Raw genomic sequence first — 13887 nt, forward strand, 5'->3', positions numbered from 1 at the left:
TGAAGGTCTCAGTTTGCGCTCAGTATGATTTACATTCAGAGTCAAAGGGCATATGTCAAATATGTAATGTCAACTTTAAGCAGAAGCTTCATCTCACAGCAGTAAAATCACAACATGGCAGATGAGAGTTGACTTTTAAGTATGGAAAATGCAGTCTCAGAAAAATTGGTATGCTTCAACACAACACAGTTCAAAAACAATGTGCTGAAACACAAAAACATGAATATAGAAAGATAATCTTCAACCTTTTGTCTGTTTTAACAGATCACAGCAGTAAAAAAGGTTCATTCCCATGATCACATTTCTTGCTCCCACCACTTTGTCTAAGTTCCCTTCTCACCTGAAGTGGTGAAGGATGCCATTGAGAGCCAGGCCATCAGCCCAGCTGGTGGTGAAGTTCAACACATTGACTTCTGGGTATGAGCGGGTGCACTGGCGTACCCAACTCAGTAAGATCTTCTCACTGTTGGTCTGCTGCAGGTTGGACATGATATCCTTCATGATGTCTTTTACCTGCACGGACCCGTGTCAACACATTAATATGGGTGAATAAACAAGAGTAAACCTTCACACTTTGATTCCATTGCTTTACTAAAATGTGGGTTACATTATTCTGGATGCATATGGTTCCTGTTGATATGGAAAGTGATATTATTCTAATGATCCTTTTATTAGCAAGAGGTCAATAAGGCTGATAGACGCATATAAATGCAACAGCAAAGGGACATATGTTTTCCATAGCATCAGGCTGCTGAGAAATCTACAAACAATACTGCTTAAAACTCAGGTATTCTCCTCATTTTAATTAAGGTTAGCTACTTTCTTTACGCCCACTGTGATTGGCACGGATGTTCAAAATGTATAAGAAATTATATAAGAAAAACACAAGTAATCTCCACCACTTCAGTGCACTATGATTACATGGAAATTTAGCAGGATTGCTATTTGTAACATGCACAAAACTCACACACACACCCACATATATATATATATATATATATATTATATATATATATATATATATATACATACATACACATATATAAAAATTAATTCATTGTGCATGCAGTGACAGAAGTAACATTAATGTAAACTAGTAGTAATGAAAGAGTAATGAAAAACTAATATTGAAAGACCTGCCAGTGTCTAAATCTTTATTTAAATTTTAGTGGCTGCTTAAATTTCAATAGGTTAAACGTACAAAGCAGTGGATGATAAGCATGTGTGCACACCAAAACTGATTTTCCATCATCTGCGTTTTTGATCCCTCTGGAACATCAGTGAGTTTCACTCAGCAAATATTAATGAGTCTTTGTGTGTGTATGTGCAAGGTGTGAGTGAATAGAAGGAACAGCATGTGTGTGTGTGTGTGTGTGTGTGTGTGTGTGTGTGTGTGTGTGTGTGTGTGTGTGTGTGTGTGTTCACCTGCCAGTGAAGGATAATACTCCAGATGAGGCCTAAAGTCAGCTTGTGGTTCCCATCCACAATATCTGTCCCTCCTATATTTACCAGATCAACCTGAGAGAGGGGGCAGACAGCGAGAAAGACACTTATTAAAAATAAATAATTAATAATACAAGCAATGGTACAAATAATCTTTCTTCAAAACCTAATGAGTGACCACACTGTCAAAGCTGATTACTTTTCAACCATGCATTTTCACCACACATTGGATTAGACCACTCTAACTACACCCTTCCAGTGGTGCGTATAAAGTGTGTCTGCAGGCTCATCGGACAACAATCATGGGCTGAGGCCTAAGTGTGGTGTGATTACATATAAATATTTTGAATAGGATCAAGGCACAGAGTGGAACATGAGGTCAAGTGTCTGGTCAAACTATGAAGTGACCTGTCTGGCTACCGCAGAGATGACCTTTGACCCTACAGTATCTCTACTTCCAATTAGCTTCATCCCACCACACCACCACTTCTCTTTTTCCTTTTGTGTCTCTGTCTCTCTCACACACAGAAGCTCACATATACAGCACATAATACTACTGCATCTGTGTCCACGTTTCTAAACTCAGATTTTCCCAAAAAAGCAGCAAGGGAATACATGATAGTGCCACCCAAGTAGTTTTTGCACCAAAGCCAAATTTAAGCCAAAAATATTGCTTATTTTTTTGCATTTCAACATTGTAAGTATCACATTGTTCAATCCTGTGGCCACCACTGCTCTTTAGACACAGCTTTATATGTTAAATGTGCAGTGGAAAGTTTTTCCACAGTTACAACATGACATCAAAGCCAAGCACATTTCAATGATAAATGTGGTTTCTATACTTAAATTAGAAACATCATGTATTTTTATGAGTTCTACTTATCTAAAATAAACTAAGTTCTTATTTCATTTTCTCCAGTCAGCACAAAGGCTCATGGGAACCTTGGCCCTCACAGCCAGCTGACAGTTTTTGGCTCTTGCAGGAGAGAAACCAGCAGGGGTTGCATGCAAACTCCAGCCTCTGTTACTTCCCAGGAGCATGCCCTGCCCCTTATCTCCCACTGATAAGGTCAAAGCATTAAGAGCAACCATTGTGCACAGAGAGGAGGAGGGATGAGGGAGCGAAGGAGCGAGGGAGGCAGACAGACAAAGAAAAATACACAGAACACAATGTAGACAAACTGGCATATTCAGGGTAAAGGCCATAGATAGAGGAAGTGTTACTACTTTGAATCAAGCCAGTTCCACCTTGGCTGGAAATGTACAAATCACTGGTTATGTCAAATGTATTGTGGCCAAAAAATATTTTACTTCAAGAAAACACAACAGCAGATATTTTTACTGTTCATAATCTCTTTCTGACTGTATTGTCTTGTACAAATAAAAACCCTGCATTCTCTTCAGCCTCAATGGCACCAGGTCAAAAACCACTGATATGCACCTGTATCCACCAAACAGCACCTGATGTTGACAACACCAAAATAGCAGAAAACACCAGGTACTCACATTATTTTGATGCAGGACTTGAAGTACTTTGTTGACGTTGTTGAGGGAGTGCACTCTGGTGGAGCCTCGCTCTTTGGTCTGAGGAAGAGGAAATACAGCAGAAATCAGCTGACCACATGTTCACTTTTCACTAGCCTATAACAAAGCTACAGGGATCTTTGAAATCAATTGCTCCATGCATTACTCTGATGATTTGATGAACTGTCAAGCAAGTGAGTTTCAGTGTAAACTGGAATCTATGACATTCACGATAAGTCCCATGTCAAACTAGGAAATAAAATGTACAAAAGCACTCATTGCTACATGAAGTAAAGGTATGCCATCACTCAGCAGAGTGTTTCTCACCATACGTTCATCACACCCATTACCCTATCAGCAGTGCCCACAAGTCAACTTATTAAAAGATTGACAGGATGGATAGCTGCCAACTGCAAATCCCTTTTAAGTCTTCACATAGCTCAACCACTCATTAGCACCCAATTATAGAAATTGTATTTTAGTATCAGACAGTGTGTGTGTGTGTGTGTGTGTGTGTGTGTGTGTGTGTGTGTGTGTGTACACATGTGTGTGCCTGCATGCATGGCACAGAGACAGTTGGCACTTAGTATAGCTACAGGTGCTAGGGAGCAGATATGCTGTTGAAGAGGTGACAGGAAGGTGACACTGATAGAAAATGAATATCCCATAAAATAAAAATGTGTGCACATAAGTGTGTGGTTGGTCAGTGAAGCCATAAATACAAAGGAATAGAAAATATCGTTTTTTAAATCTATCTATGTATCAACTCCTTTTCTGATAAAGTGTTTGTTGGGTAAATAGTCCACAAAGTTTTAGTTTAACCAACTAATCTTTGGTGAGCAAACCTTTGTGGAGGAAAAACTAGAATGTGTGTTTTCAATTACTGAAAACAACATACATGCACAAAATACCAAGATGCAGAAAGTAGCAAAGGCTTAAATAATATAAGAACATTTATTTATGCATAATTAATGAAATTGGAGCTATAATGTGTTTGAAAACAGGATCCAAAAACATCTGCTGAGACCCCCTGAGTGGCTCGTTTGTTTACATTTGACTCGAAGGTGGAGTTTACATGGGGTAATGCATATGCTTTGACTGGCTTGAGGGGATGCAGCAGTCACCCTTCGGCTATAAAAACACTACGCTCCAGTAATTTCATTACACGCATTTCCAAAAAGCTTCACCACCCATCCTTTTAAATCAATGTTTTGCAAAGGTCGTCTGTGTTGTCCAGATTGATAAAATGCAAAAAGCAAACATGTTTTTTCATCTGCCACAGCTCAAGGTCCAGATAAATTCAAACCCAGAGCGTGTGCCAAAGCCTTCAGCCACTGTTTGCAATGCACAAGTATCGATAAGATAAATGATTCTGCTGAAGCCGATCAAATCTTAGGAATTTAAAAAGGTCACATGGTCACATGACCACATTCTTAAAGATGTGTGGCAAAAAGGTCTGCAAACCTTTATACACACAAACACAAACTTACCAGGACAGTGCCAGTGAGACCTTCCAGCAGGTCCAGCAGCTTCCTCCCATCCCTCAGGTCAGAGAACATGTCTTTGATGGGCGTCTTCTCTGTCTAAAAGGAAAAAACAGAAACAATGATCCAGATGTTGTTGCAGCAAGTAATCAACAAATAAACATATCAACTATCACATGTAAACATATTTACAGTAGTTTAAATATTAGCAATGTATCAACCATGTAATCAACTCAGTTTTACAAATATTCTGAATGGGACTTTCAGAGAGTCATTGAGAGGAAACTTAGATGTCATAGTGGATTTAGCTCCCATCATATTTATACAATGTAAAAGTCTTTAAAAGGTTCAACAACCCCATCTAGGCTATTAACACGGAAAATGATGCAGCTACTTTTAATGGCTATGTTTGACAGGAATCTGAAACAGTGTCAAACATATAAAAGAAGAAGAGAAAGTTTGGCAGGTTGTAACAACCACTATCATACACATAAACTAACAGAGGAGAAGCTTCAGAGAGAAACTATGAGTGTTTAAGAGGTTCAGAGATTATGTTGGCCTGCAAATATTTAAACAAGAGCAGTTAGCATAATCGACCAAACATATTCAACACAATTCTCTGAGTGGTGTGTTTATGAGAATAATGAAATATAAAAACAGGACCACACACATAAAGCCAATAGCTCTCTGACAGAAACTGCTGCTGGGTGGAGTAATGGACTGAGACATGCATTAAAAGAAAAATAATGTGTTAGTTCATTGTTCTGATCATTTGCAATTAGGCTTTGTGCTTCATTTTAACAAATCAAGTTGAGATATGGTAATTTTCTTGCCATCTGCAGTTTAAGTGCAACAACATTTATACAATGATAATTAATATCTCATCAGTTTAGTACTCTTCTACTCTTCTGCTAGCAGCAAAGCTAGACGGGTGCAGGCCATTCACCCTCTTCAGCGTGGGACAAGAAGGTTCAAGCACAAAAATCAAGGGACAGTTTTCCATCAGAAATAGACTGATGGTCTTAGGGCTCAAATGACCTGCATGTAGTCACAAAACTTCAGTCTCACTTCAAACACATCCCACTTCAATATCAGGCAGATGAAACTTGTTAGTTTTAGAATCATTAACTCATCTTCTTGGGCTTTCAGAATACATTTACATTTTCTCCTGCGTTTTAACTACTGCAGTACAAGTCTGGCATCTATTTAAACTAGTCAATGTTTTACATTACCTTGGAGAACTGTGCATTTATCCATTTGGTAAACGTTTTCTTCTGTACCGCATCATGCTCATCTGTGGAGAAGAAAGATGGACTTTCAGAGAGGTGAACAGGTGTATCAAAAATTGGACATCAGCAGTTGGTACAATCAGTGTAATAATAACAGCAAGGAACATTGTTAACACTCAAAAGCCATTTCCACTTGTTTATTTCAGGAACTGCACAAATTCACTCTCATGCTGACATACTAGTAAATGGTAATTGTAGCTGGAGGCATCACCGCTTAAAAGCATTATGATCAATGTGGCTAGAACTTCAGAAAACACAGCAACAAAATGTAGGTTAGGTGGGTATTAGGATAAAGTGAACGAAATGTCAAAAGGTGCTTAATGTCAGAGGTAAAGGTAACACACCACTTTGTCAAAAAAAACACTAATTGCACATGTACACAGACCTTGTCCATTTATCAAGTTCCCCTGCTCTCTGAAGCCAATTGGACAAATATTTCACATTCTCTTCCCATTTGACTCCTTCCCTCCCTGATCCTCCTTTATTCTCTCCAACATGACTCTCACTCTTATAAGGCCTCATTGTGTGTCAGCTGCTTTGATGTGCCTGGGCGATGAACATGGCAGCTCATGCAAAGCCTTGGACTTCACTCAGAAAGTTACTTTTGACTTTGTCTCACAAGAATATGGAGGAAAGCAATCTATATGAGTTATTTTAATAACATTTATATATTAAAATTAATGTTTTACAAATCGCAACTGACTATTAGATTTGGTGGCACAAACTGTGTGAGGAGAAAACCTAAAGATGGCCTTTGATGACGTTCTGTAAAGTATACCGTACAGTGATAATTAGTGTCTGTTTCCATATCCCTACTTAATGATCAGATAATGAATCAGTGGCGACAAACTTAATCAATTCAACAGCATTTCTGAATATATTTGCAAAGTAATGATTCAAAATATGTACTGGTCACAGATGTGAGCGATACCCATTAACTTCTTTTAACATTTTCTGTGGAGCACCATTAAGTTGCTCCGGTTAGCTAATTGCGATGTGCTATGTACTGTTGTTGCTCACGAGGGCTTCACAAAAAAATGCATTTTTAATGTGAAGACCGTAATAGTTATGTGTTGACTTTTTATCAACTTAACAACAGATAAACAATGTAAAAAGGTTAACTTATTGTGAAAATAACCATTATTGCTATAAGACAAAACTTATTACTAAATAATAAAACAGGACAGACCCTTAAAGACTATGTAATGAATGTGTTTTGCACATAGAGGATGCTAGCTGATATACCATACATACAGGATATACAGTGTTGGTTCATTAAACTCTGGAATATGAATCACATTCCTACACAAAGTTTAGCTGAAGTATAAAAGCACAAAACAGCATTTACTATGCATTATTTTAGTTATCTGACACTATATCAGGAACCTACACCTTAGTTTTTCCTCGTGCCCTTTCTTTGGCCTCTTAAATAACCGGTTCATTCAGTCGGCGGTCTGTTTCAGATGTGTACACCTGAGGGAACGAGTCAAAAAAAGAAATGCATTCACATCTGCTTCTTAACACCCTGACTGCAGTTTAAGACTGTAATATAGGGGTGGAGAAGTGGTACAAGTGTACATGTACACATCAAACTGCCATTGTCATTCAACTGGCCGCTGTGTAAAGCACCATGAACTGAACAAAAGGTCAAAGGTTACGATCACTAGCCCCAGCAGTCGTCGGCTTCTTTGTTTGGGTGTGTGTGTGTGTGTGTGTGTGTGTGTGTGTGTGTGTGTGTGTGTGTGTGTGTGTGTGTGTGTAGCCGCTGGCCGGGTGAGAAGAAGCATAAAAACAAGAATGTACAGAGGTGGGGGTGAGAGGTGAAGAGGTGAGGGATGAGATAAATGGTGCTGGAATAGAGGGGTGTTAAGGGTCTTCAGATAGTGGGTGTTGTATATGTTGTACAAATTGTAAAGCCCTTGAGGAAAATAATTTGTGACTTTGAGCCATATGAATAAAAATCACTTCACTTGAAACATTTGACTGCAATTTCCATTTCATCTTGATGTTCTATACTTTGGCTAGATGTTTCACAACAGGACATCAACAAAAATCATTTCTGCCAGAAATGTCAGGGGATGCAGAAGTGAGGATTACTGGGTCTGGGGCAACAAGTATGTAGAGTTATGCAGGTGGAGGAAAGCAGGAGAGACTTGTTGCCTGGACTGGTATACACTTGCACTGCATCCTCTTCTCTGCCACTGTCTTTAAAGTGTATTGAACTATAACACTGTAAAATGCCCCCCTGAGAGTGTGTTCACCCATGTTTCCATATAAATATGTGGGGGCAACAATAATACCTTAAGGATTCTTTCTTAAGAGGTGAAGAAGACAAAGAGGTGACGATTGAAGGTGGTGATGAATGAAGAAGTCTATGTAGAGAAGAATGCAGGAGACAAAAGAGGGGTTGTGTTGAAAAATAAAACGACAGCATGATGTACAAAGAGTAGGTGCCATGACAGGGGGCCCAATAACTGATGGCAATCAATCACAGTAGATAACTTACAGGTGGAATGGTTAACCATGTCCGGACAGACAAGGCGAGAGGAGGAAAGAAAGACAGGCAGACCACAAGACGAAATCACAAAAAAAAAAAAGAAAAAAAAAAAAAAGAAAAAAGGGGCCAAAAAAGATATAGAGACAGCCACAGGGAGAGAAAAGTTCTGGCAAGAACAGAAAAAAGTTCACAATGAGAATGAGCAGCAGGACAGGTACAGTACAGGTGCGCTTTCAACACAATATCAATTTTCCTTTTATAAAAAGCCCCATATGGAGGCCTCCTGTCCTTACAGCCTTATCGACACCCTGTGGACGGCCTCCGAGGCCCCTGAGAAGAGGGTCCCTGGGGGCTCAGGTCTCCTGGGCTCTCCACCATACCACCTTAAGAGGACAATACACCTGATTCATGCATTCTGCTCCCCCTCAATCTGTCTGCTGCTCCTACTCGCCACAGCACAGGAATGTCTTACTGCCGGACGGATCAAAGGAGCGGCAGGGCTGTGTGTGTGCAAATGTGTTCAAGTGTGTGTGTGTGTGTGTGTGTCAGCACTCAGCAAGAGAGAAAATACCCTTACCAAGGGGAGTCTGTATATACAACATGAATACAACATTACACATGTCCACTTTCGTCACTTTGCTTGTGACTATTTACATCTGCCCACTACTTCAGTCATGGATGTACCATATGTCCTATATACCTCTCATGCTGACATTTATATGAGGGTAAAAAACATACACACACACCTACATTATAAACACACTGCCAAATCAGCTGTGGTCCTACAGTGACCGGCACATGGGGTTTGTGTTTGTGCTATTGTATGAGGAGACCTCAAATTCAGCTTCGACTGAAAGTTACAGCTTCAGGCTGATGGAATTAGAAGGTGCAGAATCTCACAAATTAATTTAATGTCCAATACCTGTAAGTAAAGGTCTTACTTTCTAATTAGTTCTGCTGGAACCATGAAATACTCATCATTGGAATCAACATTAATTTTAAAACTACACTTGGCAAAATTTTTCAGCAATAACACGCACATTTTACAAGAATTCCACAGTGAGGCTAACCATTTAGCTGAAACGTGTCCTCAGTCACATATGCAAAATAAAAAGAGCAAAACATTGAGTTTTGTCACTGTAGTCCTGTGATCCTTTGCTTTAAAGAGTACACTGCTAGAGATCACAAACACTTACAGGATGTGATGCCTGGGTGCTGAAGTCTGTCAACGTGCTATCTTGGCCTGGTGTAAATTTATACCCACAAAAAGTATCAGTAGAGGCGTTGGACATATCAAATGGTGGATCTGCCTTCTACTTATGTTAATTGTTACTGACAGTTAAGCATGGTCTTATTGTATACAGAGAATCCATTAACATATAAATGTTGTTTTATATATCATTTAATCAAACAGAAAAGATCACTGTTCACAGGCACTGCTGAATTTGAGGTCCCACTAATATTAAAAGGTACATTTTTTTGCCTGGTTCTATTCAAGGCAACTTGCAGCAGTCTTGTAATACTGGCAAGCTTTTACTGGAAAACAGTCTTTATGGGTCACTCAGTCATATGATAAAGATATCCCATCAGCCCAGTGAGTAGAAATGAACAAACTGCACCAGCACAGTGAGGCAAGAGTCATAGGCACATTTGTTTGCAGAACAAATATTCAACCCCTGTCAAATAATCAGTCATCATATTCAACATGAATGAGCCATACACGCTCACACACTTCAGTGTAAGCAGAGGGATGACACTTTGCACAAACAGTGCAGAGTCATGTACAGTGAATGTGCTGATATACAAATGTTTCTCTTTCGCAACAGCCAAACAGGAAGTAGCGATTATATCAGGAAGAGTAAATCCCACTGGTATCCTCTCGCAGCTCAGTGAGCACACACATGCTGTCAATATACTGTATGCACACCCATACCCACTCCACAGCATGAAGACCACAGTGTTGTGTGTCAAGTTGAGTGCAGGATTCCCTTCCTAACAAAAGGACAAATTCGCTTACTTTTCCACTAAGAGCTTTTCTGTCACCTCAGACATTTGTGTTCACAGCCTGTTTCTAGAGATTTCTATTAACACAAGACCTTCAGAAAGAAAAAATGAATTTCATATGTAAATTTATTTTTGTTAAATATGACCATGATCTATCAAATGCTCTCATTCCTTGCCCCAATGTTGACCAACGTTACATAACCACGAGTTAACAGCGCTGAGCAAACTGAGAAAAATGAACCGCAAACAAATCATGACATAACTGAGGAAGAAAAAAAATTCACAGAAACACTCATGTTCCTCAGAGTAGCCAGCTGTGAACACAGAGTAGACACATAAAATATACAGCCCCAGCCTCCCAGTACATCCCTCCATCTCACAGGTGGAGAGAGCCTGTGACCGCACAGCAGGGAGAAGGGGGGGACAGTGGGAGGCACTGAGGTGAAAATCAAACAAACCATCAGGGTTTCCACAGCAGCATCACACAGTAAACATCAGAGCTCAGAGGCTAGACAAATAGAGATATTTAAGTTTAGCTGCACCAGTGAGGAACAACTACCTTTAACCAAGTCGGTGTTTCGATAAAGCTTTAAAATGCATGTGTGGCCACTGAACACAGGTAATATGATCACACATTTAGGGGCGGTAGCAGCTGAAGTAACTGGAAATTTAATTGGCAGAATACCAACTAGGATGTGTGTCTGAAAGCTGTCAAGGTGATCAGTCACAGCAGCAAAAACAAACAGGGCAAGAGCCTCTCTTCTGATTGGCAGACTGTTTTCTGAGTGACATGGCCAAGCCAACCACAGGTAATGGATTTTAGCCTACTACTGTAGCCTGGTAAAACTCAAGTAAAGGTCAGGTTAATGCAAGTGGCAATGGCCAGTCAGCACTGAAATGAGCCGAACAGACGGTTGAATGTGAACTAAAATGCTCCGGTATTTCATAAAAAATAAACTTTAGCCACTGGTCTCTAATCTTACTTGGGAGGGATGTGCAATGATATATTGGTTTCCTGATATCCAACCATGGTGCAATGTTTCCTCAACATTTTTCAGTTGCGAAGCTTGCTAGTTCAGCCAAGGAATGACCATGTGGTGTTGTGTTGTTAATAAAGTTAAGACAACAAAAAAGGGTGGATGGTGGGTCTGGGGTGGCTGGTGGGTCCGTGCTCGGGTTATGGCTGAGGGCAGCAACTGTATAGTTGTAACATCACGAAATTACAGAGATCCCAACAGCACATTTTAAAGCAGTTTCTGAATACAGGCTGTGTGCATTTCTCCATGGATTAAGCGTTTTGATACTGTCACAGTATTTATATAGCACCTAGACCTACTTTATAATCAAAAGAGACATTGAAATCCCACTTTCTGAAATATGGGATCTTTAAAGTAAGCTCTTAGCTTGGCAATGAAACAACTCTCAAGAAGAGGCTACATTCATAAAAGAAGTTTCTCAGTGTTAACTAAACCTTAACGGCTGTCTGGAAAGAGGCTCAGCTGTTAGCTATCTTGTCTTTCAGTGAAAGCACCACCCACAGCATATTGGAGGCCACTAATCTTTACACAGGACACACACACACACACACACACAGCCCTACAACAATCACACTGATAGGCTTTCAAGCCAACCATTGTGTATCACTCAACTTACCTGCCCTCTGATAAACTTTCTCCTTTCCTCGCATATATATACAAAAAATGTGCACAACTCAGTCCTATTCACAGTTTGTTTCGTGGAGATGTGCATTATTTTGACTATGTAGGTTGAGAGGAATGCATAGAATTCCTATAATTTCCCATGCATTCCTCCCTCCTCCTTCCAGTGGTCACTTGTCTAAGCTTGTCCCAGCCGGCACAGCCTTGTTGACACTTTTCCCTTGCCAAGATCTGGGAATTTGTAAGGAAAACACTCTAAACGTCCAGAAAGATTAGCCAATATCCCCACTTAGCAGTTTGAAAAACACCCCTGTGATGTACATAGGTGCGTGAACTGGTGAAATTATGGGTGAGCAATAATGGTGAGGTGAGGGGTAGTGGAATTTAGTGAAGTCAGAGCATACTGATGAACTGTGAGCGGCAAGCCAGGTCACCTCACAAACCACAGATATAACAAGCAAACTGTAAATCACCGCTGCAGCTTGTAAAATCAGTCAGCAAAGAAAAGAGAGGGAAGAGAAAACTGTAAAGTAAATGCAAGTGGGCAATTTCTTCCAGTTCAGTCAAACCATTGTTTGGTGTTACATGTGTTTTAAGTCTAATATAACATTGTTACAATATTATGATGCCAACAAGTGAAACATTTCTATCCAACTATTGGCTTTGCTTAGTGAAAGAAGAACATGTTTTTTGGTTTTTGATATGTAGATAGACGGGTTGCATTTTGTAAACCTTTCCATAAAAGACTACAGACCATGACAATTAAAAACTAATTAGAAATGTCCAAAAAGCTTCTTTACAGTATATCTGAACAGTATAACAGTTACAGTATATCTGAACTGTGGTAAATCCTGTAGCATATTTGGTGCATTTACCGAAGTTAGAAAAGTACTAAAGCAGGTAAACTGACAATCCACTTGATAAAATAATGCCTAGCTTTCATAGCAAGCTTACAAAGCTTTCATACACTTTGATCAGATTGCAGAAGAGCAATAAAAATACACAGAATTTGTCACCAGTATCTGCAGTCTGAGTCTACAGCACTTTAGAACACCACCTGTGGTATACCTAGCTGCCATCAAGCCATGTGTCACACACCTGTCAAAGTTCCTACCTCTGAGTTTGAGCACATGCTCTGCCATCTTTTACTGTAAGCCGCCAAAACCTTGAACCAAAGAAGCAGCAAAAGCAAAAACACGGGAAGAAGAGATAATCCAAGAGTATCAGCACAAAACTGAATTTGACATTCCTGGCTCCCTCTCCTCCTCTCTCCTCTGCCTCAGTCGCTCCTTGACCAGAGAGGAAGGTAAAGATCAGAAGAATGCAACAGCGGAGAGAGAGAGGGGAGGGAAAGAGGGACAGTGCCAATGAAAGGGAAACAGACTGGGGGCAGAGCAGAACAGGACAGGGCAAGCCGGGAGGGGTGGGGGGGGGGGGTCGTAATGCATCATGCAATAGGAGATGAACAGCGATAAACACTGTTTGGTACCATCCCTGCGTGCAAACAGGACAGAACGCAAATGCCAGCGCAAGATGGAAAGAAAAGAGATAAAGAAGAGCCTATCAGGCAAAGATCAGAAACAACAACACAGGACCATAGTGATAGCAATGTGGTGGGGAGAAGGCATTTACCTTCTCATCTGCATTTGCTGGAAATCTACCCAACTCAAAGTTTGGGAAACAACACATGCCCACCTTCATCTAATCTAATCCCCCAGATATATTATATTACACTGACACCTACACAGGCGCTTGGATGAGAGCAATCAAACATGTTTAGAAGAGCTTCAGTGATTTGTTTGCCAAAATGAGAAAAATTTAACTGGCAAGGTGGAAAAGTGTCATTAAGAAGTGAAGTCAGGTATGTGTGTGTATGAACAGACACCCACTGGTTTGGGAACAGATAACATCATACAGAGAAAAAGGCCTGGACTTAAACAAAAAACTAGAAGATATGACGTGAAAAATTGAAACAAAAACATGAAACA

The 13887-nt window shown here is 40.0% G+C and overlaps 1 protein-coding gene across 5 annotated transcripts in view; it reads right to left on the reverse strand.

Moving 5' to 3' along the window:
- utrn (utrophin) overlaps positions 1-13887 on the reverse strand; it is a 170979-nt gene that overhangs the window by 146716 nt on the left and 10376 nt on the right. For 4 of the 5 annotated variants that reach the window (XM_056405711.1, XM_056405712.1, XM_056405714.1 and 1 more), the window contains 5 exons: positions 5684-5745; positions 4458-4550; positions 2950-3027; positions 1426-1518; positions 341-513 (listed from right to left, as the gene is read on the reverse strand). In XM_056405711.1, coding sequence (XP_056261686.1) covers positions 341-513; positions 1426-1518; positions 2950-3027; positions 4458-4550; positions 5684-5745 — 499 coding nt within the window. Of the gene's footprint in view, positions 1-340; positions 514-1425; positions 1519-2949; positions 3028-4457; positions 4551-5683; positions 5746-13013; positions 13135-13887 lie in introns of those variants that run through there. The other variant, XM_056405713.1, reaches the window with a different exon arrangement.

Source organism: Seriola aureovittata, chromosome 19, assembly GCF_021018895.1.
Source record: "Seriola aureovittata isolate HTS-2021-v1 ecotype China chromosome 19, ASM2101889v1, whole genome shotgun sequence".
NCBI lineage: Eukaryota > Metazoa > Chordata > Actinopteri > Carangiformes > Carangidae > Seriola > Seriola aureovittata.